Genomic DNA, 27,423 nt, shown 5'->3' with positions numbered 1-27,423 from the left:
CACCCCCACCTCCCCCAACCCCCCATCCAAGGGTTCAGACACTCCTGCTGCTGTGATTCACTGGGGATGTTCAGTTGGGTGGGGAATCTGTTCAAGAGACACACAGACTCTCACACTCACACTCACCCCTAAACACACACACACCCACACTCACCCCTAAACACACACACACACTCACACTCTCACTCACCCCTACACACACACACACACACACCCGCACTCACCCACTCACCCCGACATGCACACACACTCACCCACTCACCCTTACACACACCCATTCGCCCCTACACACCCACACCTACACACACACTCATACTCACACCCACTCTCACACTAACACTCACCCACTCACCCCTACATATCACCAACACTCACACTCACCCCTACACACTCACTCACTCCTAAATACACGCACTCACCCACTCACCCCTACACACTCACACTCACCCACTCACTCTACCCACACACACACACTCACACCTACAAACACACACCCACCCACTCCCACACACACACTCACACTCATCCACACACCCCTACATATTCACATTCACACACACCCACTCACCCCTACTCACTCACCCGTTCACTCCTACACACACACCCTTACTCACACTCACGCACACTCAATACCCCCACACACTCACACACACACTCACCCACTCACCCCAATCACACACACACACTCACACTCACCCACTCACCCCTACACACACTCTCATCACTGCACACACACCTCCACTCACACTCACTTACACCCACACTCACACATACACACATCCACACACTCACCCACTTACCCACTCATCACTACACACACACGCACTCACTTTTACACACCCACATACACTCACCTACTCACCCCTACACACTCACACACACCCACTCCCTCTCTCACACCCACACACATGGAAACGGAGATGATTACTGAAGGTGTGGATGATTTGGGGAGATGGAGACAACTTTTCACACAGATTTTCTCCCTCAGGTTGGGCTGAGGACGGTTCCCTCTCTAACTCCACCCACATGTCTCAAGCACCCACAGGTAGGTCCATCTCTGGTGGTTGGGGATTTGACAACAGGGAAACAGGCCCTTCAGCCTTGCATGCCCATACTGACCCAGTTCTCTACATGATCATGTTACGTGTGTTCTCTCTCTCTCTCACATGCACAAGCCATCACATGCATACATGCACACACAATCACATAGATACACACAATCACATAGATACACACAATCACATACATACACGCACACAATCACATGCATTCATGCACACAATCACATACATCCACACACAATCACATACACGCACAGAATCACATACATCCGCACACAATCACATACACGCACAGAACCACATACATCCACACACAATCATATACATACACGCAAACACAATCACACACACATGCTCACACTCACATCCACACACACACACACACACACACACACACACACACACACACACACTCACTCACTCACTCACTCACTCACTCACTCACTCACTCACTCACACACCCAAACTCGGAGTCACTCACACCCACACTTACACTCACACACACACACACACACACACACACACACACACACACACACAAGGAGATGGAGATGATTACTGAAGGTGTGGATGATTTGGGGAGATGGAGACAACTTTTCACACAGATTTTCTCCCTCAGGATGGGCTGAGAACGGTTCCCTCTCTAACTCCACCCACGTGTCTCGAGCACCCACAGGTAGGTCCATCTCTGGTGGTTGGGGATTTGACAACAGGGAAACAGGCCCTTCAGCCTTGCATGCCCATACTGACCCAGTTCTCTACATGATCATGTTACGTGTGTTCTCTCTCTCTCTCACATGCACACACCTTCACATACATACATGCACACACAATCACATAGATACACACAATCACATACATACACACACAATCACATACACAATCACTACATAAACATAATCACATACACACACGCACACAATATCATATACACACACAATCACATACACACACAAAATCACATACATACACACACAATCACATACATACATGCAAACACAATCACATACATAAAAACACAATCGCCTATGTAAACCCAATCACATACATACATACAATCACATACATACATGCACACAATTACATATATACACACAATCACATACGTACACACACACAATCTCACACATGCACACAATCACATACACACAGACTCTCACACACAAACCACACTCACACACACTCTCTCACTCTCTCACACACACATACACTCACACACACACACACACACTCTCACTCTCTCTCACACACACACCTACATTCACACACACTCACACACTCTCTCTCACACACATACCCTTAACTCACACACACTCTCTCTCTCTCTCTCACACACACACACACACACACACACACACACACACACACACACACACACAGATGATTACTGAAGGTGTGGATGATTTGGGGAGATGGAGACAGCTTTTCACACATATTTTTTCCCTCAGGATGGGCTGAGGACGGTTCCATCACTAACTCCACCCACATGTCTCCAACACCCACAGGTAGGTCTATCTCTGGGGTTTGTTCCTCATTCCCTTTTGATGCGACATGGGTGTAGGAGACCGGAGGGGTTTACAGAGACAGGGGGGTGTACAGGATGGGAATGCATTACAGAGACAGGGGTGTGTACGGGATGGGAGGGAGTTATAGAAACAGGGATGGGTGTAGGAGACCAAAGGAGGTTACAGAGACTGGGAGGGGTGTAGGGGACCGGATGGGGTTACAGAGACAGGGAGGGATGTCGGGGTCCAGAGGGGGTTACGGAGAGACAGAGGGGTGTAGGAGACCAGAGGGTGTTGCAGAGACAGGGAGGGATGGAGGAGACCAGAGGGGGTTATAGTGACAGGGAGGGGTGTAGGGGACTGGAAGGGGGTTACAGAGGGAGGGGTGTAGGGGACTGGAGGGTGTTATAGTGACAGGGAGGGGTGTAGGGAACCAAAGGGGGTTACAGAGACAGGGAGGGGTGTAGGGGACCGGAGAGAATTACGGAGACTTGGAGGGATGTTGTGGACCAGAGGGCATTAAGGAGACAGGGAGGTGTGTAGGGGACCGGAGGGGGTTTCAGAGACAGGGAGGGGTGTAGGGGATCGGAGGGGTTTACAGAGATAGAGAGGGGTGTAGGGGACTGGAAGGGGTTACAGAGACAGGGAGGAGTGTAGGGGACAGGAGGGAGTTACAGAGATAGGGAGGGATGTGGGTTACTGGAGGGGGTTACAGAGTCAGGGAGGGGTGTAGGGGACTGGATGGGTTTACAGAGACAGGGAAAGATGGAGGGGACCGGAGGGGGTTACTGAGACGGGGAGGGGTTGAGCGGACCACACTGATGCAGCCAGACTTGAGTCTAGATTGTGCTCCTGTCTAACGATGTTGAGATGGGCCCCTCCTACCGTCCTGAGGAAGAGAAGGAGCTGCTGCACCACCCTTCCAACGAGGACATGTTGTCACTTATCTACACATGAAGCAACTTTGTTCTTTCCCCTCTCTCCACTGGGGAACTGTTCAGTTCTCATGGTGGAGAGGTGGGAGAGATGACAGGGAGGAAGTTTTGTCGAGGTGGGGGACAGAGGGCCTGTGGTGAATGCCAGTACATCTCCTGGGATTACAGTGAGAAAGGGTACCTGTGCTCACAGGTGTTTTGTGGGGCAGGAGGAGCTGAGAATTTGGTTTTCCCCCCCTCTGACTTCTCTCTCCTTCCCCCCTTCTCCCCAACCTCTCTCACCCCTCTCCCCATCCACTCCCTATCCTGCCTCTAGCCATCCTTCCACTCCCCCTCTCTCTAACCCCCTCTCTCACTATTTCTTTTGCCCCACTCTCCCTCCCCCTTTCCTTCCCAATCCTCTCCCTCTCCCTCTCTCCCCTTTTCTCACCCTCTCACTCTCTCCCCTCTCCAACTGACACTCTCACCCATCTCCCCCCCCTCAAACTCACCCGTCTCTCTCCCCCTCACCCTCTCTATCTATCTGTCCTCCCTCTCCCTGCCCCTCTTTCCCTTTCTCTCTTCCCATCTCTCTTCCCCCACTCACTCCCCCCTCCACCTCTCCCTCCCTCTCCCTTCCTCTACCCTCTATTTCCCCCCTCTGAATACACACACTCACACACACACAGACAAGGAGACCAATTGTATATTTTCAGTATAGATTTGTTAACATTGTATTATATGGTCATTTATTATTATGTATATGTTGATGAAATAAAATATTCCAGAAATAGACAGAGAGACCAACCCTTCGAGCAGCTCTGGAACCTCCTCGACGATCCAAGACTGGAAAACATCAGCAATGCCAGGTGAGGGGTGGAACTGACTTTCCCTGGTCCCGATCCTCGTCCCCCACTCCCCAAACCATGTGTGTGAGTTGGAGTGGGACACCACTGACAGAGAAGCTATTCAGCCCGACCCTTCCATGCTGATCCAATTGTCTTCCTGAGCTGGAGACTTTTCCCTGCGTTTATTCCCCCTCCCTCTAAACCCTCCCCCTCCCTCTAAACCTTTCCCCCTCCCTCTCAATCTTCCCCCTCCCTCTATAACCCCCTCCCTCTCTACCTTCCCCCTCCCTCTAAATCTTCCCCATCCCTCTCAACCTTCCCCATCCCTCTCAACCTTCCCCATCCCTCTCAACCTTTCCCCATCCCTCTCAACCTTTCCCCTCCCTCTCAACCTTCCCCATCCCTCTAAATCTTCCCACCTTCTAAACCTTTTCTCTCCCTCTCAACCTTCCCCCTCCCTCTATACCACCCCTCAACCATCCCCCTCTCTCTCAACCCTTCCCCTCCCTCTCAACATTCCCCCTTCCTCTCAACCTTTCCCCTCCTTCTCCCTCTAAATCTTCCCCTCCCTCTAAATCCTCCCAGTCCCTCTCAATCCCCCTCCCTCTCAACCCCCTCCCTCTCAACCTTCCCATTCCCTCTAAAACTTCCCCATCCAATTCCAATCCAAATACTGCCACTCTCCCGCATACTTCTCCCACAGTCCCATAACCTCCCCCCACCCCTGTTATGTGCTGTGATTGTCCCCTTTAAATCGCCCCCTTCCCTTAAACCTTCCAATTGTGGAATAATTTTCATTTATTTTTTCAGAAGTTCCTCATCTAGAGCAACAGAAGTTCACTTACGGTAAATGATCTGTGGAGGGACGATTGAAATGAGGGAGGGCAAGAGTTGAGGGATGGGCAATAAGGAAGAAGGGGAGATGATGAGGGAGCAGTGAGCATTCTATAGATGTCCCTGTAGCCCGGGGTCTCCCAGTTCTCCAACACCCTTCTCCGCCCCACCTACCTGTGTCCCCACTCTCAGGGATTGATGTCCCTGTACCCTGTGTTCTCTCTGTTCTTCAACATCCTTCCCCACCCCATCTACCAGTCCCCCACTCTCAGGGAATGATATCCATGTACCCCTGGGTCTCTCTGTTCTACAATACCCTTCCATGCCCCGTCTACCTGTGTCCCCACCCTCAAGGAAAGAGGTCCCTGTGCCCCGGGGTCTCTCTGTTCTTCAACAGACTTCCCCGCCCCATCTACCTGTGTCCCCACTTTCAGGGATCGATGTCCCTGTACCCTGTGTTCTCTCTGTTCTTCAACATCCTTCCTCGTCCCATCTACCAGTCCCCCCACTCTCAGGGAATGATATCCATGTACCCCTGGGTCTCTCTGTTCTACAATACCATTCCCTGCCCCGTCTACCCTTGTCCCCACCCTCAGGGAAAGAGGTCCCTGTACCCCGGGGTCTCACTGTTCTACCACATCATTCTCCGCCCCATCTACCTGTGTCCTCAATCTCAGGGAACCATGCCCATGTACCCTGGTCTCTCTCTGTTCTATATCACTCTTCCCCGCCCTGTCTACCTGTGTCACCACTCTCGGTGAATGATGTCCCTGTACCCCGGATTGTTTCTGTTCACCAACGCCCTTCCCCGCCCCGTCTACCTGTGTCCCCACTCTCATGGAAACGATGTCCCTGTACCCCGAGGTCTCTCTGTTCTCCAACACCCTTCCCTGCCCCAACTCCCTGTGTCCCTACTCTCAGGGAATGATGACCCTGTACCCCGGGGTCTCTCTGTTCTGCAATACCCTTCACCGCCCTGTCTACCTCTGTCCCCATCGTCAGGGAAAGAGGTCCCTGTACCCCAGGGTCTCTCTGTTCTCCAACACCCTTCCCCCATCCCGTCTACCAGTGTCCCCACTCTCAGGGATCGATGTCACTGTACCCCAGGGTCTCTCTGTTCTCTAACACACTTCCCCTCCCCGTCTACCTGTGTCCCCCTCTCTGGGAATGATGTCCCTGTACCCCGTGTTCTCTCTGTTCCATATCACCCTTCCCTGCCCCGTCTACCAGTGTCCCCACTCTCAGGGATCCATGTTCCTGTACCCCGGGGTCTCTCTGTTCTCTAACACACTTCCCCATCCCTTCTACCTGTGTCCCCACTCTCAGGGAATGATGTCCCTGTACCCCAGAGTCTTTCTGTTCCTCAACACCCTTTCCCCCCCCCCCCACCTGTGTCCCCACTCTTAGTGAACAATGTCCCTTTACTCTGGGGTCCCTCAGTTCTACCACTCTCTCCAGGGCTCCACTGAACTCTGTGTGATTCCTGACTTCATTTAACTTCCTTTTCCCAGATGAACTCCATCTGTACTCCTTGAGCAAAATTCCCCATTGATTTAGATTCTGTAATGAAGGTCACTGTCCTTCCTCAGTGTTGATTGAACCGGATTCTTCAACGGTGTCTCATTGGCCATATAATTATGATCACATCCCACATGTGGGGTCTCCTCTTGTTCCTAAACAGACTACACGTCGCTCAGAAGACATGGAATGGTGATGGGTGCCATCTTCTTCATCATGGGAGTTATTGTTCTGTTTGGTGAGTGTGTCAACAGGGACATCCAGTCCCCACCGGTCCCTGACACCGCTCCCTGTCTCTGTGACACCCCTCTGGTCCCCTACACCCCTCCCTGTCTCTGTAACCCTCTTTGGTCCCCGACACCCTTCCCTGTCTCTGTAACCCTCCCCCCTCTGGTCCCTGACACCCCTCCCTGTCTCTGTAACCCCTTCCGGTCTACTACACCCCTCCCTATCTCTGTATCTCCCTCCGCTCCCCTACACCCCTCCCCAATATCTCTCTCCTTTCCTCTTCCACCTTCCCTCACTCTTTCCCTCTCTTCATCTCTCTATTGCTGCCTCTTTTATTCCTTCACTGACCCATTATCCCGCCCCCCCCACCGTACCACTGCCCCTCATCTCGTCCGGTCCCCCTCCCCTCAAGCTGCCAGGTATCTGTACAATGCCCCCGTTGAATAAATCCCTCTTTTCTAGCTGGACACGATTCGGTGCTGAGATGCCCTTGGGTCAGGTTCAGGAGGGCACGGTAAGTTGTCTCAGGCTACGGTTGGAAAGGAATCGTCCCATCCCTGCCTGCATCAACGTTGACAGTAACCCCCTTCCTGCCTCTCCACTCTTTCTCCCCATCTCCCCCACTCTCTCCCCTCTCTCTCCCCCTCTCCACTCTCTCTCTCCCTCCTCTCTGTCCCCATCTCCCCACTCCTCTCCCCTCTCTCCCCACCTCCCCACTCTCTCCTCCTCTCTCCCTCCCTCTCTCCCCTTCCCCCTGTCTCCCTCTCCCTCTCTCTCCTCATCTACCCCACTCTCTCCCCCTCTCCCCTCTCTCTCCCATCCCTCTCTCTCCTCTCTTCCCCTTCCCCATCTCCCCTCTCTCCCTATCTACCCCACTCTCTCCCCCCTTTCTCCTCTCTCTCCCCTTCTTCCTCTCTCTCTCTTCCCCTCTTCCCTCTCTCCCCCTCTCCCCTTCCCCCTCTCCCCCCTCTCTCCTCACTCTCTCCCTCTCCCTCACCACAGGACATACAAGCTTTCAAGGGACCCCCAGAAACTAATCGACTGATTTGAACGGTCATTGGATGTCTCGCTGGTCGAGGCGGGCATCTCCGCTCTGTAGGCCCTGGAGTCTGGGGGTAGCCAGTGGGGCAGCAGAGTGGTCATCAGTTCAATCCCAGGCTCAGACCCTGAACAGTTCCTACTCAGTAAAAGCCTTGAAGTTACCAACTATTTGTGTTTTATCTGTGATGTGGGAGCTGGTGAGGAGGGAGGGGAATGAGGTGGGAGGGAGGGGGTGGTGAGGAGGGAGGGAGCAGAGAGGAAGGAGGGTGCGGTGAGGTGGGAGGGAAGGGGAGGGGATGTGGAGGAAATGGTGTGGAGGGAGGGAAGGAGTCAGGAGGGAGGAAAAGGGAGGGGTGAGGTGGGAGGGGGTGAGGTGAAAGAGGGGGGGTGAGGTGAGAGGGAGTGAGGGGGTGAGGTGGGGGAGGAAGTGGGGTGAGATGAGGGGGGAGAGAGGGGGGAGGGAGGGGGTTGACAGGAAAGACAAAAGGCACCTGTTGAACATAATGAATTTGTTTTAATCGTGAAGTGACCCCAGGAAGAGATTAACCCCCCAGTCCAAAAACTGTCACCCACAAGGATCCTCTCCTGAGGACGGCCTCACTCTCTCCCTCACACATTCACATACACTCACACACGCATGCGCACACACTCATACACACTGTCGCACACTGTCACACTCTCACACACTCTCACACTCACCCTCACACACTCACACACTGTCACTCACACACATGCACATACTCACATACTGTCACACACACACTCACTCTGTCACACACACACACACAGTCACACACTCACACACACTGTCACACTCTCACACTCTCTCACACTCACCCACATACACTCACACACTGTCACCCAATATCATACACTTTCACACACTCACACACTGTCACACAGTCACACACGCACTCACACAGTCACACACACTCACACTCTCACACACACTGTCACTCACACACACGCACATACTCACACACTATCACACATTTACACTCTCACTGTCACACACTGTTACACACTCACACATTCATACATACACACTTACACGTACTCACACTCGCCCCACAGTTGTCAATAATTCTACTCCAGGGCGTCGCTGAAACCCGCGAGACTTTGCCACCGGCACCAGGATCACACACTCCAGACAGGAGGCAGCTAAAGGCCATTCAGTCTCCCTGTGCCTGCTGACCCATGGCAATTGTTGAAAATTATGGAGGGGCTGTTGCTGTCAATTGGTACAACCTAATGGCGGAGGAAGGTTGAGTTACCACTGATGATCCACGTGCGTCCCCAGTGCTGAGCTCCTTGCCCCCTCCCTTCTCACCTCCCCTCCCTCCCTCCTCATCTCCTCCCTCCCTGCTCATCTCCCCTCCCTCCCTCCTCATCTCCTCCCTCCCTGCTCACCTCCCCTCCCTCACCACTCCCTCTCTTCTCAGCCCCCATACAGACATGTTCACAATGAGCAGAAGTCACTTTACCCCGGGGACTGAGATGGTGAAAACCTCTTCCTTAGACCGATGGCTGCGGGAACAAGGAGAACTGTTAGTGTCCCTAACACGGCAGGTCCCTGTCCAACTCTCCTCTCCCTCCCTCCTCATCTCACTCTCCCCCCTCCCCTCATCCCTCACTCCCTCTTCCCTCATCTCTCTCTCCCCCTCCCCTCACCCCTCTCTCTCTTTCCTCGTCCCTCTCTCCCCTCCACTCCCACTCACTCCCCCATCACTCCTTTCTTCTCCCCTCTCTTTCACTCCCTCCCACTCCCCCCTCGCCATCACTCCCTCCCAACCCCCTCTCCACTCCCTCCCCATCTCCTTCACTTCCTCCCCTCCCCCTCTCCTTTATTCCTTCCCCTCCCCCTCTCCACTCCCTCCCACTACCCCCTCCTTCACTCCCTCCCCATCTCCTTCACTTCCTCCCCTCCCCCTCTCCACTCCCTCCCTGCCTCCTTCACTCCCTCCCCTCTCCACTCCCTCCCATTCCCCCTCTCCTTCACTCCCTCCCGCCTCCTCATCACCTCTCTCTCTCTCCCTCTTTCTCCGTTTCCCTCCCTCTCTCTCCCCCTTCTCGCCACCCCCTTCCTCGGACACCAGGCCCTCTCCCCCCACCTCTTCATTCACTAACCCCTTTTCTCTCTCTCCCTCTGTCTCTATCTTGCTCCATACCTCTCTTTCTCTCCCCATTCTCTCTCTCTCTCTCTCCTTCCTCTCCCCTCTCTCCCACAGCTCATTCTACACCTGTCTCTCTCTTTCCCACTCTCCCTCTCTCTTATTTTCTCTTTCTCATTCATGCTCTCTCACTCCATCAGCCACTTCTGAATTAAACACAGGAAAGCGCCAACTGACACGTTTACTGGGTGCTCCCGGTGTGGGATACGGAGACTGGATACTGTGCACGGTGCTCCCGGTGTGGGATATGGAGACCGGGGAACTGTGCACGGTGCTCCCGGTGTGGGATATGGAGACCAGGAACTGTTCATGGTGACCTCAGAGTGGTCAACGGCCTTGAACAGAGGTCATACCTGCCATGAGCAGAATTATAATCACAACAGCCGCAGTCGCTCCAATCACCATTATCTGTCTCCACTGAAGATCTGTAATCCAATTGCATGCTGGTTCAGTACCGGAGCTGATGCCCACATCTCATGAACCCCTTCACTCTGTCCCCTCTCCCCCCACCCTCCGACCCCTCTCCCCACCCCAAGAATTCCCCCCCACCCACTTCCCCGCCTCCTCACAGCGAGCTTTGCCCCAGTTTACACAAATCCGAACTCAAATCACAGGGGCCATTCCGTCCCGTTCCTCTCCTCTCCCACCTCCTCACAGACCCATCATGAGGAGGTATTGCCCTGTTTAAATTTCTCATCCCCCATAAAAACCCTCCAGTTTTAGACTCCCGGTCCCGTTGGGGGTAGGGGGCATTTCTCCCCTTCGTTTGTCTCATAAAATCCTCAAATCTTACAGAGAAATCGTAGAAAATCAGAGCAATTTCTGCTGATGGCTGAACCTTTGTCTGGCTTCCAGCAGAACTAAACGCGGCTTTTGTAATATTACGACGGCTTTTTTGTAATATTACACCTGCTTTATTACATGACCACAAGATAATCTCAGCTCTGAAACCCCTCTGCCCCCTTCCTGTAGATTCCACGTCCTTCCTGCTTTGTTTATTTTTTAATCATAATATATCATACAATAAAAGTACGTGTTCAACCCTCCTCCCCCAACCCACCCATCCCTCCCAACCCCCTTCTAAATTACCCCAAAAACTGCCCCTCTCAGTCACAAACCCTCCCTCTCTCCACTCTCCCTTCCCGAGACTGCCCCTCCTCACCCACTCTCTGCGATTGCCCCTCACTCTCTCCCTCTCCCCATCCCCCTCTCCGTGACTGCCCCTCCCTCCCTCTCCTCCTCTCTCCATGACTACCTCTCTCCCTCTCCCCATCCCCTTCTCCATGACTGGCCCTCCCTCCCTCTCCTTCTCTCCACATCCCCCTCTCCGTTACTGATGCACTATCAATAACTCAAGAGACCAGCGATATGTGGGGGAAAATATACTCATGGTTGAACCGCATTTATCCCATATACAGGTTCCAAGTTTGAACAGAAAAGGAATAATTATTACGTGAATGAAATGTTATCCTTTCCAGTTGAGTTCAAGATCTCATCTCCTTCGCTGAATACTCAAATCAGTCTCGTTTTTCCAAGTAATTGCCAGACATTTTCTGGCCACAGCTAAAAGCGATTTGAAATTTATCTAATTTTCAATAGTATAGATTCTATCACCAATGTGTATATGTACAGATTGTAGTGTAGGATGACTGTGATTGGCTGAGAGTGTAGCCACACCTACTGCCAGGTCTTAAAGGATTGTTCCTAGCCAGACCAGGTAATTCTGGACTGGTCGACCTACATGTGATATGTTTCAGTCTTTTAGTTAATAAAATTGTAGAGCGCGTCGAAAGAACCAAAGACTTGTTGATCCAAACCAAGGCTTTTATTAACTAAAAGGTTTTGAAGGGACGGAGCGTATGCTATGGCTAGAACGCCTCGACATCGACCCACAGTCAGCTACAGCCTCGAATGACTTTAAGCACTGGGTGAGATGCTTCGAAACATACTTACAGCTCTCTGACCTTGCCTTGATAGAGGACAGCCATCGACTACTAATATTGATGACTATGGTGTCCCCAAGAATCTACCAGAGCATCCAGGACACGACCACTTATGCCGCTGCCATGAAGGTGCTGAAAGGGCTCGACAAGCTTCCAGTGAACAGGGTCTATGCTCGGTACAAACTTGCAACAAGGAGGCAACAGCCCAGTAGAGCTTATATTCAGGGACTAAGGGACTGTCCCTGCACAGACAGAACTGCTGCGGAGACCACAGACTATTTCATTCGGGATGCCTATGTGGCCGGGGTTCGATCGAATGAGGTGAGGCAGCGCCTGCTCGAGCACGGGGGAGAAAACCTAGAGGACGTGATCCAGATTGCAGAGACAATGGAGGCTGCAGTCTTGCATATGGACGAGTACTCTCAGGGCTGGACCCCACGCTCTGATGTGAGTAGGATGCTCTCCCTCTACCCTACTACCCCCCGGCACACCGACGGCCTGTTGGCTGCCGCTACACTGCCCGATGCAACCCTAAAGTGTTATTTCTGCGGGAGGAACAAGCACAGCAGGTCCCAGTGCCCAGTGAGAAAAGCCAGGTGCCAGAAGTGCCTTAAAGTGCCTTTGTTGTAGTCTGTCGCTCCAAAATGGCTGTCGTCAATCACACTGCTTTGTGTGAAGCTAAAGCGGCCTTCGACCACATCAAATCGATCATCACTCCTGCAATGCTGCAAGCCATCAACGAGTTCATCCTGTTCCAAGTCGAGAGCGATGCGTCCGACTTTGCACTGGCAGCCACTTTGAACCAGGCTGGCCGGCCGGTAGCCTTCTTCTCCAGAACCCTCCAGGGTCCTGAGAGCTGACATTCCTCGTCGAGAAGGAGGCCCAGGCCATAGTCGAAGCAGTACGTTGTTAGATACACTGGCAGGCACTTTACACTGCTGACTGACCAACGCATGGTCTCCTTCATGTTTAGCAATACCCAGCGAGGTAAGATCAAGAATGACAAAATCGCCAGGTGGAGAATCGAGCTCTCCACCTTTAATTATGACATACTGTATTGGCCTGGTAAACTCAACGACCCACCAGATGCACTCTCCAGGGGGACATACACTGGACAAACTGCAGAGACTCCACGAGGAGCTCTGTCATCCAGGGGTCACTAGGTTTGCGTACTTTGTCAAAGCTCGCAACCTGCCCTACACAGTCGAGGAGATTCACTCCTTGACCTGAGCCTACCCGGTGTACACTGAGTGCAAGCCCTACTTCTTCTGTCCAGAGAACACCCACGTCATCAAAGCCACCCGCCCCTTTGAACGTCTCAGAGTGGACTTCAAGGGGTCCCTACCGTCGACCAACCGTAATACCTATATCCTTACAGCCATCGACGAGTACTCCCACTTCCCATTCGCTGTGCCCTGCTCGGACATGACTGCTTCCTCAGTCATAGAGGCCCTGCAGAACATCTTTGCCATCTTCAGATACCCCAGTTACATCCACAGTGACCAGGGGGTCTTCATTTATGAGCACGGAGCTGCTGCAGTACCTTCTGGAGCATGGTATTGCAGGTCGAAAGAGAGAAAGTGGTTATGCTTGCCCTCCGGTCAAAAGGTCTCCCACCTCTCGCTGACGTGCTCACTAGTACCCTACACTCCATCCGCTCCCTCCTATGCACCGCGACCAATGTCACACCCCATGAAAGGATGTTCTCTTTCCCGAGGAAATCTGAATCGGGAACAACCGTGGCTCACGGTTCCTGGGCTGGTCCTCCTACGATGCCACGTCAGGTACTCAAAGAACGATCCCTTGGTTGACCGAGTGACTCTGCTCCATGCGAACCCACATTATGTCTACGTTGAGTACCTAGACGGGCGGGAGGACACAGTCTCGGTAAGGGACCTAGCCCAAGCTGGATTAGGTGCAGCAGTGCTTCCAACCCAACCTCCCCCTATTCCTTCTCCCCCAGATTATGTGCTTGAACAGAGGGACCAGCACCACCCCACCAGCTCAGGCCAGACTGTTGTCAACGCCATTGGGGAATTGAGCGAAGCAGTGGCCGCACCCTATGGGCCTGCCGGTGACACGACTCGGGTGACCCCAATCCCGGCACCATGGCAGTCACGCCAGATGGTCAGGTACCCTGACCAGTACAGACCCTAACCTCCACCGGGCCTTTTTTTTTCTTTTTTTTTTTTCTTTTTTTTTCTTTTTTTTTTACAACCCTCCATCCACCCCGAGGTCAGTTCTCAAAGAAGGGGTGAATGTGATGGCACAGATTCTATCACCATGTGTATATGTACAGATGGTCGTGTAGGATGACTGTGATTGCCTGAGAGTGTAGCCACACCTACTGGCAGGTCTTAAAGGATTGCTCCGAGCCAGGCCAGGTCATTCTGGACTGGTCGATCTACATGTGATATGCTCCAGTCTTCTAGTTAATAAAAGCCTTGGTTTGGATCAAGTCTTTGGTTCTTTTGACGCGCTCTACAAGCTCCAAACTCCATAAAACCCAATAAAAATAGCATAGGATCGAATGAAATTTTAGATTTAAACAAAACTTCTAAACTCTTCCAAAAAAGGTTTAACCAAATAGAATATAAAAAAGAACCCACTTCCTTATGGCATCAAAAACATAGATCAGAGAAATAAATGTATATTTCCTTAATTTCTCCATAGTTAAATCTCATTGATGGATAAAATGATAATGAACCAATCAAGTCAGACTGTCCTCACATAGATTCATCCAATCGTCCCGAGAAATAGATATGGACAAATCTTTTACCTGTTTCCATCTACTCTGTAATGAAGTGTACATCTCGGATATAGATACTTTCCTGCTACCATCGGTCAAATTTAGACCGTCTGGGTTTCCACATCCTTCCTGTAATGAGGCATCCGTAACTGAAAACAAAACTCTTAGTGCAGACTCCCCAGAGCTGCCACGTCACCCTGACCTCAAGCCCAGCGTCCCATTTGCCTTCGTAACCACCCTGTCACCCTGCGCACTGAACGTGCAGCGTCTATTCACCTCGGCTCCCAACGTCTCTCTGTTCCTCCGCCCTGTTAGAAATCTGACTGTTTATGCGTTCTCCCCACTTTGACCTTCCGAAGTGCGCCATCAAACACAGTGCACTACAGCACCATCCCGGCCCTTCAGCCCATGACATGGTGCTGAACCATGTAAACCTACTCTACAATCTTCCCCTTCCCTCCCTCACACCCACAACCGTCAATTTCCCTTCCATCCATGGGCCTGTCTCTCTTCCTCTCTTTGCTTGGCTTCGCGGACGAAGATTTATGGAGGGGTAAATGTCCACGTCAGCTGCAGGCTCGTTTGTGGCTGACAAGTCCGACGCGGGACAGGCAGACACAGTTGCAGCGGTTGCAGGGGAAAATTGGTGGGTTGGGGTTGGGTGTTGGGTTTTTCCTCCTTTGTCTTTTGTCAGTGAGGTGGGCTCTGCGGTCTTCTTCAAAGGAGGTTGCTGCCCGCCGAACTGTGAGGCGCCAAGATGCACGGTTTGAGGCGATATCAGCCCACTGGCGGTGGTCAATGTGGCAAGCACCAAGAGATTTCTTTAGGCAGTCCTTGTACCTCTTCTTTGGTGCACTTCTGACACGATGGCCAGTGGAGAGCTCGCCATATAACACGATCTTGGGGAGGCGATGGTCCTCCATTCTGGAGACGTGACCTACCCAGCGCAGTTTGATCTTCAACAGCGTGGATTCGATGCTGTCGGCCTCTGCCATCTCGAGTACTTCGATGTTAGGGATGAAGTCGCTCCAATCAATGTTGAGGATGGAGCAGAGACAACGCTGGTGGAAGCGTTCTAGGAGCCATAGGTGATGCCGGTAGAGGACCCATGATTCGGAGCCGAAGAGGAGTGTGGGTATGACAACGGCTCTGTATACGCTTATCTTTGTGCGGTTTTTCCAGACGCTTTTGTGTAGTCTTCCAAAGGCGCTATTTGCCTTGGCGAGTCTGTTGTCTATCTCGTTGTCGATCCTTGCATCCGATGAAATGGTGCAGCTGAGATAGGTAAACTGGTTGACCGTTTTGAGTTTTGTGTGCCCGATGGAGATGTGGGGGAGCTGGTAGTCATGGTGGGGAGCTGGCTGATGGAGGCCTGTCTAAGAGTCTCTTAAATGTCCCCAATGCTCCAGCCTCCATTACCATCCCTGGAAATACATTCCAGGCCCCCAACAGCTCTCGGTGTCTCCCCTAAACTTGTATGTGGGGGCTGGTTTGAGATTTGAACACAAGACCTATCGCGCATCAGAAGAGAATCACATCCCAAGGGTTGAAGGTCAATCTCAGAGACAGGGAACTGATAAACACCCCACCACCTCACTACTTCACCCTCTCCCCATTATTGCCCACAGCCTGCCCCAATATGGTCACATGATCAGTTACATCCAGTGTCAGACACAGAGTGAGCTCTTCCACACCGTCCCATCACACACTCCTAGGGTTGGACATAGAGTGAAGCTCCCTCCACACCTTCCCATCAAACACTACCGGGGTCAGACACAGAGTGAAGCTCCCTCCGCACCTTCCCATCAAACACTACCGGGGTCAGACACAGAGTGAAGCTCCCTCCGCACCGTCCCATCACACACACCCGGGGACAGATATAGAGTGAAGCTCCCTCCTCACCGGCCCATCACACACTCCCGGGGACAGACACAGAGTGAAGCTCCCTCCACACCATCCCATCACACACTCCCGGGGACAGACACAGAGTGAAGCTCCCTCCACACCGTCCCATCACACACTCCCGGGGACAGACACAGAGTGAAGCTCCCTCCACACCGTCCCATCACACACTCCCGGGGACAGACACAGAGTGAAGCTCCCTCCACACCGTCCCATCACACACTCCCGGGGACAGACACAGAGTGAAGCTCCCTCCACACCGTCCCATCACACACTCCCGGGGACAGACACAGAGTGAAGCTCCCTCCACACCGTCCCATCACACACTCCCGGGGACAGACACAGAGTGAAGCTCCCTCCACACCGTCCCATCACACACTCCCGGGGACAGACACAGAGTGAAGCTCCCTCCACACCGTCCCATCACACACTCCTGAGGTCAGCATCAAGTCTAATTTAGTACCGCAGTGGGAGAGAGTCGAGATTTTAAGTTAAAAGACACAGGTCCCAGTACATACTGTTCACGGTCAATTCGGAATCTTCCAGACCTGAGAAAGAACAGAATCAGGATAGTGTTGAGTGTGATCTGATATGGCCACCCACAAATCCTTCCCCCACATGCAGATGCCCAGCCTTACCCACACACTCACAACAGCCTACACACACACACCCACTCGCACAGGAACTCCCAGGTGGGACATCTGACGGGGATGGGGGGGATGAGGTGAGGGACTGAGTTACTGGGGAAGGGATTAAAAGGGGAATAACTGTCTGTAAAATGGAGGGGGAGGAAATGGGGTCTGAGGTAGATCAGAGTACGGCAAAGTGGGATAGAAGAGAAGGGCCAAGGGGCCAGCCCAATCCACTCAGCTGACACATCTTCACCAGCACTTACCATCTCTCAGTAATCCAGAACCTTCCTGGTCTAAGAGAGAAGAAACAAGAGAGGGGTCAGTACTGTCACCCAGTGACAGAGTGTAGACATTCACACAAGCACACACATGTACACACACACACTCTCTCACACACTTATTCTCACACTCACAATCTCACTCACACACACTCACTCACTCAGACTCACACACACACTCACTCACACTCATTCACTCACAGACTCTCACACACTCACTCACAGACACTCACTCTCTCACTCACACACTCTCTCTCAATCACACACTCACTCACTTATTCACACATTCACTCACACTCACACATACACTCACTCACATACGCTCACAAACACACACTCATACTCACTCATGCATGCGCACACACGCGTGCAGCCACTCACACACACAAACGCATACAAATACACAAACGTAAACACATGAGAACCGTGGTCCCATCTCTGTCAATAGACAAATGGGTGCTGGAGTCGGCCAATTGGCCCATCGAGCCAGCACCACCATTTATTGGATCATGGCCGATCATTCTCTGTCAGTACCCAAACCCAGCCTTATCCCCATAACCCTTAACTCCCCTACTCACAAGGGCCTTATCTAAATCCCTTTTGAACATATCTAGTAAATCTTCCCCCTACCGCCCTCTGTGGCAAAGCATTCCACAGATCCACACTTCTGTGGGTAAAGAAAATTCTCCTCATCTCCATCCTAAAGAGCCTTCCCTGTATTCTTAAACTATGCCCTCTCCCAACATTGGGGACATGGTATCCAAATTCACCCTGTCTAACCCCTTGATAATCTTATATCACCTCATTCGTATCTCCCCTCATCCTTCTAAACTCCATCGCAAATAAGCCCAGTCTTTCCAACCTTTCAGCGTATTACGATCCTGCCATCCCGGGAACCAACCTTGTAAATCCATGCTGCACTCCCTCCATAGCAAGTATGTCCTTCCTCAAATTTGGGGACCAGAACTGGATGCAATATTCCAGGTGAGGTCTCACCAGGGCCCTGCACAACTGCGGGAGGACATCTCTGCTCCTATACTCAAATCCCCTCTTTATGAAAGCCAACATGCCATTTGCCCTCTTCACCACTTGCTGAACCTGCATGCTAACTTTTCATGACTGGTGTACAAGTCCACCCGATGCACTATCCAGATCCCTTTGCACTACCCAGATCCCTAGCTTTTTTTTTTAATTTTTTTATTTTTCACACCATAAACCACATTAACCATGATACATACTTTTTCCTTTTCAAATATATACAGTGCCATTTTCTCCCCCCCCTCCCTCCTCCCATCCCACCCTCCCTCCCTCCCCCCTCCCGTCCATTTAAAGTACAAAATCTAGGATACATTAAACCAGTCAAACAATGTTGTCATTCAATAAAAATAAACAAGAAATTCCACTGAGTCAATTCTTTTCTTTCCTTCTCCTTTCGTTAATTTAGGTACTGAATGTCCCCGGTAGGTTTTCGCTATTGTGTTTCATGTAAGGCTCCCATGTTTGTTCAAATATTTCAATATTATTTCTTAAACTATATGTTATTTTTTCTAATGGAATACATTTATTCATTTCTATATACCATTGTTGTATTTTCAAATTATCTTCCGATTTCCAGGTTGACATAATACATTTTTTTGCTACGGCTAGAGCTATCTTAACAAATCTTTTTTGTGCATCCTTCAAATCAATTCCAAATTCTTTGTTTTTTATGTTACTTAGGAGGAAGATCTCTGGATTCTTTGGTATATTGTTTTCTGTAATTTTATTTAATATTTGGTTTAGATCTTCCCAAAATATTTCTACTTTCTCACATGTCCAGATTGCATGAATTGTTGTTCCCATTTCTTTTTTACATCAAAAACATCTATCAGATACTGTTGGGTCCCATTTATTTAACTTTTGAGGTGTAATGTATAGCCTCTGTATCCAGTTATATTGTATCATACGTAACCTCATATTTATTGTATTTCTCATCGTTCCAGGACATAACTTCTCCCATGTTTCCTTCTTTATCTTTATATTTAAATCTTGTTCCCATTTTTGTTAAGTTTTACCATTTGTTTCCTCATTCTCCTTTTCTTGCAGTTTAATATACATATTTGTTATAAATCTTTTGATTATCATTGTGTCTGTAATCACATATTCAAAGTTACTTCCCTCTGGTAACCTCAGACTGCTTCCTAATTTGTCCTTCAAGTAGGATCTCAATTGGGAATATGCCAGCACTGTATCTTGAGTTATATTGTATTTATCTTTCATTTGTTCAAAGGATAATAATCTATTTCCTGAAAAACAATTTTCTATTCTTTTGATCCCTTTTTTCTCCCATTCTCTAAAGGAAAGGTTATCTATTGTAAAAGGGAGTAACTTATTTTGCGTCAATATTAGTTTTAGTAATTGATAATTTGTTTTATTTCTTTCTACATGAATCTTCTTCCAAATATTGAGGAGATGATGTAATACTGGAGAACTTCTATGTTGTACCAATTTTTCATCCCATTTATATAATATGTGTTCAGGTATCTTTTCCCCTATTTAATCTAATTCTAATCTAGTCCAATCTGGCTTTTCCCTTGTTTGATAAAAATCTGATAGGTATCTTAATTGTGCGGCTCTATAATAATTTTTAAAGTTTGGCAGTTGTAAGCCTCCTTGTTTATACCATTCTGTTAATTTATCTAGTGCTATCCTCGGTTTCCCCCCTTTCCATAAAAATTTCCTTATTATTTTCTTTAACCTTGAAGAATTTCTCTGTCAGGTGTATTGGCAATGCCTGAAATAGGTATAATATCCTTGGAAAAATGTTCATTTTAATACAGTTTATCCTTCCTATTAGTGTTAATGGTAAATCTTTCCAATGCTCTAAATCGTCCTGTAATTTTTTCATTAGTGGATAATAATTGAGTTTATATAGTTGGCCAAGATTTTTATTTATTTGTATACCTAGGTATCTTATTGCTTGCATTTGCCATCTGAATGGTGATTCCTTCTTAAATTTTGAGAAATCCGCATTATTCATAGGCATTGCTTCACTTTTATTTACGTTAATCTTGTAACCCAACACTTCTCCATATTCCTTCAATTTCTTATATAATTATTTTATTGATAGTTCTGGTTCTGTTAAGTATACTATAACATCATCCACAAATAAACTGATTTTATATTCCTTGTCTTTTATTTTTATCCCTTTAATATTATTTTCTGTTCTTATCAATTCTGCTAGTGGTTCTATAGCTAACGCGAACAATAAAGGTGATAGTGGACATCCCTGCCGTGTTGACCTGCTTAAGTTAAATTGCTTTGATACATATCCATTTACTGTCACTTTCGCCAATGGTCCCTTATATAATGCTTTAATCCAATTAATATACTTCTCTGGTAAACTGAATTTTTGCAATACTTTGAATAAATAATTCCATTCTACTCTGTCAAAGGCCTTCTCTGCGTCTAAAGCAACTGCTACTTTTGGCGCTTTACTCCCTTCTACTGCATGAATTAAGTTAATAAATTTACAAATATTGTCTGTTGTGCGTCTTTTTTTAATAAATCCAGTTTGGTCTAGATTTACCATTTTCGGTACATACTCTGCTAATCTGTTTGCTAATAGTTTAGCTATTATCTTATAATCTGTGTTAAGTAAAGATATTGGTCTATATGATGCTGGTGCGAGTGGATCTTTCCCTTGCTTTAGTATTACTGTAATTATTGCTGTTTTACATGAATCTGGTAAGCTTTGTGTTTCATCAGTCTGGTTGATTACTTCCAGGAGGGGAGGAATTAATAAATCTTTAAATGTTTTATAGAATTCTATTGGGAATCCATCCTCTCCTGGTGTTTTATTATTTGGTAATTTTTTTTATTATCTCTTGTATTTCTACGATTCCAAATGGTTCTGTTAATTTATTTTGTTCCTCTATTTGTAGTTTTGGTAGTTCAATTTTAGTTAGAAATTCATCTATTTTCCCTTCTTTCCCTTCGTTTTCAGTTTGGTATAATTGTTCATAGAATTCTCTAAAGTTTTCCTTGATCTCCTTTGGATTATATGTGATTTGTTTGTCTTTTTTCCTTGATGCCAATACCATTCTCTTAGTTTGTTCTGTCTTAAGCTGCCATGCTAGAATTTTGTGCGTTTTTTCTCCTAGTTCATAATATTTCTGTTTTGTCTTCATTATGTTCTTCTCCACCTTATATGTTTGTAGTGTTTCATATTTTATTTTTTTATCTGCCAATTCTCTTCTTTTAGTTGTATCTTCCTTCATTACTAATTCTTTTTCTATATTTACTATTTCCCTTTCCAACTGCTCTGTTTCCTGATTATAGTCCTTCTTCATCTTGGTTACATAACTTATTATTTGCCCTCTAATGAACGCTTTCATTGCATCCCATAGTATAAACTTATCTTTCACTGATTCCGTGTTTATTTCAAAATACATTTTAATTTGTCTTTCAATGAATTCTCTAAAATCCTGCCTTTTGAGTAACATGGGGTTTAATCTCCATCTATACATTCTTGGAGGGATGTTCTCTAACTCTATTGTCAATATTAAGGGTGAATGGTCCGATAATATTCTAGCTTTATATTCTGTTTTTCTTACTCTATCTTGCATACGAGCTGATAACAAAAATAGGTCTATTCTTGAGTATGTTTTATGTCTAGCTGAGTAATATGAATATTCCTTTTCCTTTGGGTGTTGTTTCCTCCATATATCCAAAAGTTGCATTTCTTCCATCGATTTAATTATAAATTTGGTTACTTTGTTCTTTCTGTTAATTTTTTTTTCCCAGTTTTGTCCATATTTGAATCCAAATTCTGGTTGAAATCCCCTCCTATTAATATGTTCCCTTGCGTATCTGCTATCTTCAAAAAAATATCTTGCATAAACTTTTGATCTTCTTCGTTAGGTGAATATACATTGAGTAGATTCCAAAACTCCGAATATATCTGACATTTTATCATTACATATCTCCCTGTTGGATCTATTATTTCCTCTTCTATTTTAATTGGCACATTTTTACTAATTAATATAGCTACTCCTCTTGCTTTTGAATAATATGACGCTGCTGTTACATGTCCTATCCAATCTCTCTTTAATTTCTTGTGCTCCAATTCAGTTAAATGTGTTTCTTGCACAAATGCTATATCAATTTTTTCTTTTTTCAGTAAATTTAGCACTTTCTTCCTTTTAATTTGGTTATGTATTCCGTTAATATTTAAAGTCATATAGTTCATCGTAGCCATTTTATACTTTGTTTATCTTCCCTTTCCGTTTCTCCATCATCATCTTTCCTTCTTATCCATTTCTGCTTTCTTGTTTTGAACACTTTATAAGACAACATTTCTAAAACATCAAACATTTTCCCTATTCTCCTATTTAAAACTTCTTTAACCCCAATCTCCCCTCCCCCTTCTGAGTTGTCCTTTATCCCTTGTCGGACAACCACATCTCCCCTCTCCATTTGGATTTGCGAATTCACTCGCAAACGTCAGCTGATTTTGCAGTGACCGTAACTCCTCCCCACCCAGCCCCCCGCAGAAAAGATTTCAATTTTCATATGTAACAAAGGTCACTCTTTTAATTCCCTCCTTATTCCCTCTATTCCATTTCCCTCCCTTATTAATTCTTGTCTATACTCTATATATTTTCCTCTAAATACGGATACATTCATGTATGCACACTATATATATATATATACACACATATACCCCTTTACACACATACATATAGATCGTGGTCATTTTTACTCTTATTACATGTCTTCATCTCTCTGCTTGTTTTGTAGTTGTTCTGCAAATTTTCGTGCTTCCTCTGGATCCAAGAATAGTCTGTTTTGTTGCCCTGGAATAATTATTTTAAGTACCGCTGGGTACCTTAACATAAATTTATATCCTTTTTTCCATAAGATCATTTTCGCTATATTGAACTCCTTCCTCTTCTTCAGGAGTTCAAAACTTATGTCTGGATAGAAAAAAATTTTTTGACCTTTATATTCCAGTGGCTTTTTGTCCTCTCTTACTTTCTTCATTGCTTTCTCCAATATATTTTCTCTTGTTGTATATCTTAAGAATTTTACTAAAATGGATCTTGGTTTTTGCTGCGGTTGTGGTTTTGGGGCTAAAGTTCTATGTGCCCTCTCTATTTCCATTTCTTCCTGTAATTCTGGCCTTCCCAGGACCCTGGGGATCCAATCTTTTATAAATTATCTCATATTCTTGCCTTCTTCATCTTCCTTAAGGCCCACTATCTTTATATTATTTCTTCTATTATAGTTTTCTATCATATCTATCTTCTGAGCTCCTGTGCTTCTTTAGCTTTTTTATTAGATTCTTCTAATTTCTCTTTTAAGTCTTTTACTTCCATATCTACAAATGTTTCTCTTTTTTCCATATTTTCCACTCTTTTTGCCAATTCTGATATGGCCACTTCCATTTTATTCATTCTTTCTTCTGCATTCTTAATTCTTCTTTTTATCTCATTAAATTCTTGTAATTGCCATTCTTTCACTGATTCCATATATTCTTCAAAAAAAGCTACATCCATTGTCTTGCCTTTCTCTTCTTCTTCCACTTCTTTCTGTTCTTCTTCTTCTTCTTCCTCTGGGTTGACCATCTGTTGTTTCCTTGTTTTCTTTTTGCCCTCTTCTTTCTTGTTGTTGTTATTGTCCGTGTTCTGCACCTGCTGCTGTGCTGCAGGTGTCTTTCTCAGCTGTGGAGATTGACTCCGCAGCTGTTCCCCCCTCCCGTCAGTGTGTTTTATTTCATGCGCATCATCGCGGTTGCGCACTTTTACTCGGCTCTGCGAGCCATTTTTGTAGTCCCAAGCCCGGGACCTCCACTGACCTGTGGGAGCGGGCTTCTCTCTCCGCGGCGGGCCTCTTCGGACAGGTAAGGCCTTCACCTTCTTCTTCCGACGTCTTTCCTTCTTCTTTTCTTCCCGTTGTTTTTGGTTTTTCTTTCTTCGCTGCCATTTTCTTCACACTTTTACTTTCACTTTGTTTTGGTTTTTAAGTTTGTGCCTTTGCTTTTTCTCTATCTTTTTTTAACTTTTCTGGAGAGGGCTGGAGTTCCCCTACCGGCCACTACTCCATCACGTGACTCCTCTACCAGATCCCTAGCTTGACTCCATTTAAATAATATTCTGCTCTCTTTATTACTGCCTCCAAAATGGATAACCTCACATTTGCTCACATTGAACTTCATCTTCCATTCCTTCGCCCCCTCCCCCAACCTGTCCAAGTCTCTCTGCATTTTCCTGACATCCACCTCACATCTTTACACCACCCAGTTTAGTGTCATCTGCAAATTTGTTAATGATCTCTTCATCCAAATTATTTACATAAATGATAAACAACTGAGGACCCAAAACTGACCCCCGCAGGACCCTACTCGTCACATCCTGCCATCCTGAAAATGACCCGTTTATCCCACCCCTTTGTTTCCTATTTCTTAACCAATTTTCTATCCATGATAGCACCCTGCCCCCTTCAACACAGCTCCTTCCTCCCTCCACAAACCACTTCCTTCTCCATCCCCTCCTTGACCCCAACCCACTCTCTCACACCTTCATTCATACCAACCGCTCTATCTCCATCTCACTCAATACCCCCTGCTCACTCCCCACTCCCACTCTTTCCTCTCATTGCACCCCCACTCTTTGCATCTATTCTACTCTCTTTCCCCTCCCCCTCTCTTCCTCCCTCTCTCTTCCTCTGCCTCTCTTTCCCATTTGCTCTCCTCCATTCTCTCTTTCCTTCCCCCTCCCCCTCTCTAAGATTTTGAGAACAGTCCTCACCAGTTTCCCAGTTGGCAGAATATTCCTCGTCATTTCTCGATGGAGAGAAAGATTCTGTAAAATCCATCTTGGAGGAGGTGGGAGGGTCTGTGATTCCTGACACTACATACCGAGATATGTCTGAGAGAGGGGGGACACGTTACAGAGACAGGGAGGGGTGTAGGGGACCAGAGGAGGTTACAGAGACAGGGAGGGGTACAGAGACCAGATGGGGTTACAGAGACAGGGAGCGGTGTAGGGGACTGGAGGAGGTTACAGAGACAGGGAGCAGTGTAGAGGACTGGAGGGGGTTACAGGGGCAGGGAAGGTTTAGAGGACCGGAGGGGGTTACAGAGACATGGAGGGATGTAGGGGACCAGAGGGGGTTATAGAGACAGAGAGGGGTGTAGGGGACACGAGGGGCTTATGGAGACGGGGAGGGATGTAAGGGACCGGAGGGGGTTATAGAGACGGAGAGGGGTATAGGGGACCAGAGGGGGTTATGGAGATGTGGAGGGGTGTAGGGGACTGGAGGGGATTACGGAGATGTGGAGGGGTATAGGGGACCAGAGGGGGTTACGGAGACAGAGAGAGGTGTAGGGGACCGGAGGGGGTTACGGAGACGGGGAAGGATGTAGGGGACCGGAGGGGATTACGGAGACGGGGAAGGATGTAGGGGACCGGAGGGGGTTATAGAGATGGAGAGGGGTGTAGGGGACCGGAGGGTGTTACAGAGACGGTTAGGGGTGTAGTGGACTGGAGGGGGTAACAGAGACAGGGAGGGGTGTAGAGGACCTGAGGGGGTTGCAGAGACAGGGAGGGGTACAGAGACCAGATGGGGTTACAGAGACAGGGAGCAGTGTAGAGGACCGGAGGGGGTTACAGTGGCAGGGGGGGGGTGTATAGGACCGGAGGGGGTTACAGAGACAGGAAGGGGTGTAGGGGACCAGAGGGGGTTCTAGAGACAGAGAGGGATGTAGGGGACCGGAGGGGTTTACAGAGACAGAGAGGAGTGTAGGGACAGGAGGGGCTTTCGGAGATATGGAGGGGTATAGGGGACCGGAGGGGTTACGGAGACAGAGAGGGGTGTAGGGGACCGGAGTGTATTATGGGGACGGGGAAGGATGTAGGGGACCGGAGGGTGTTACAGAGACGGGTAGAGGTGTAGTGGACTGGAGGGGGTAACAGAGACAGGGAGGCGTGTCGAGGACTGGAGGGGGTTACAGAGACAGGGAGGGGTGTAGGGGACCGGAGGGGGTTATAGAGACAGAGAGGGGTGTAGGTGACCAGAGGTGGTTATGGAGATGTGGAGAGGTGTAGGGGACTGGATTGGGTTATGGAGATGTGGAGGGGTATAGGGGACCGGAAGTGGTTACGGAGACGGAGAGGGGTGTAGGGGACCGGAGGGGGTTACGGAGACGGGGAAGGATGTAAGGGACCGGAGGATGTTACAAAGACGGGTAGGGGTGTAATGGACCGGAGGGGTTTACGGAGACGGGGAGGGATATAGGGGACAGGAGAGGCTTACAGAGATGGGGAGGGATGTTGGGGACCAGAGGGGGTTATAGAGACAGAGAGGGATGTAGGGGCCTGGAGGGGTTTACAGAGACAGAGAGGAGTGTAGGGACAGGAGGGGCTTATGGAGACGGGGAGGAATGTAGGGGACCAGAGGGGGTTATAGAGACGGAGAGGGGTGTAGGGGACCGGATGGGGTTACGGAGACGGAGAGGGGTGTAGGGGACCGGAGGGGATTACGGAGACGGAGAGGGGTGTAGGGGACCAGAGGGTGTTACGGAGACGGGGAGCGATGTAGGGGACCGGAAGGGGTTATAGAGACGGAGAGGGGTGTAGGGGACTAGAGGGAGTTACGGAGATGTGGATGGGTTTGGAGACTGGCAGGCATGACATGAACAGGGAAGGATAGAAATTACCTGAACTCAGGAACAGAAGAATTATGAGCAGCGCAGCCACCTGTTGGAGAAAGGAAAGTCTTTTGTAGACACGGCGCTGGAAAGTGGACATGACAAATC

General features: G+C 48.5%; 1 protein-coding gene across 9 annotated transcripts in view; it reads left to right on the top strand.

The window, feature by feature from the left end:
* fxyd5 (FXYD domain containing ion transport regulator 5) overlaps positions 1-11,920 on the top strand; it is a 74,169-nt gene extending 62,249 nt beyond the window's left edge. For 6 of the 9 annotated variants that reach the window (XM_069940004.1, XM_069940000.1, XM_069940001.1 and 3 more), the window contains 8 exons: positions 989-1,045; positions 1,681-1,737; positions 2,510-2,566; positions 4,269-4,349; positions 5,139-5,174; positions 6,844-6,918; positions 7,371-7,422; positions 7,911-8,114. In XM_069940004.1, the coding sequence (XP_069796105.1) occupies positions 989-1,045; positions 1,681-1,737; positions 2,510-2,566; positions 4,269-4,349; positions 5,139-5,174; positions 6,844-6,918; positions 7,371-7,422; positions 7,911-7,953 (458 nt within the window). In that variant the 3' untranslated portion in view covers positions 7,954-8,114. Of the gene's footprint in view, positions 1-988; positions 1,046-1,680; positions 1,738-2,509; positions 2,567-4,268; positions 4,350-5,138; positions 5,175-6,843; positions 6,919-7,370; positions 7,423-7,910; positions 8,115-11,538 lie in introns of those variants that run through there. The other 3 variants (XM_069939997.1, XM_069939998.1, XM_069939999.1) reach the window with 3 other exon arrangements.
* Positions 11,921-27,423: the final 15,503 nt, after the last annotated feature.

This window comes from Narcine bancroftii, chromosome 5, assembly GCF_036971445.1.
Source record: "Narcine bancroftii isolate sNarBan1 chromosome 5, sNarBan1.hap1, whole genome shotgun sequence".
NCBI lineage: Eukaryota > Metazoa > Chordata > Chondrichthyes > Torpediniformes > Narcinidae > Narcine > Narcine bancroftii.
The sequence above is the reverse complement of the archived record's forward strand: the minus strand, read 5'-3'. Positions and strand labels throughout refer to the sequence as shown.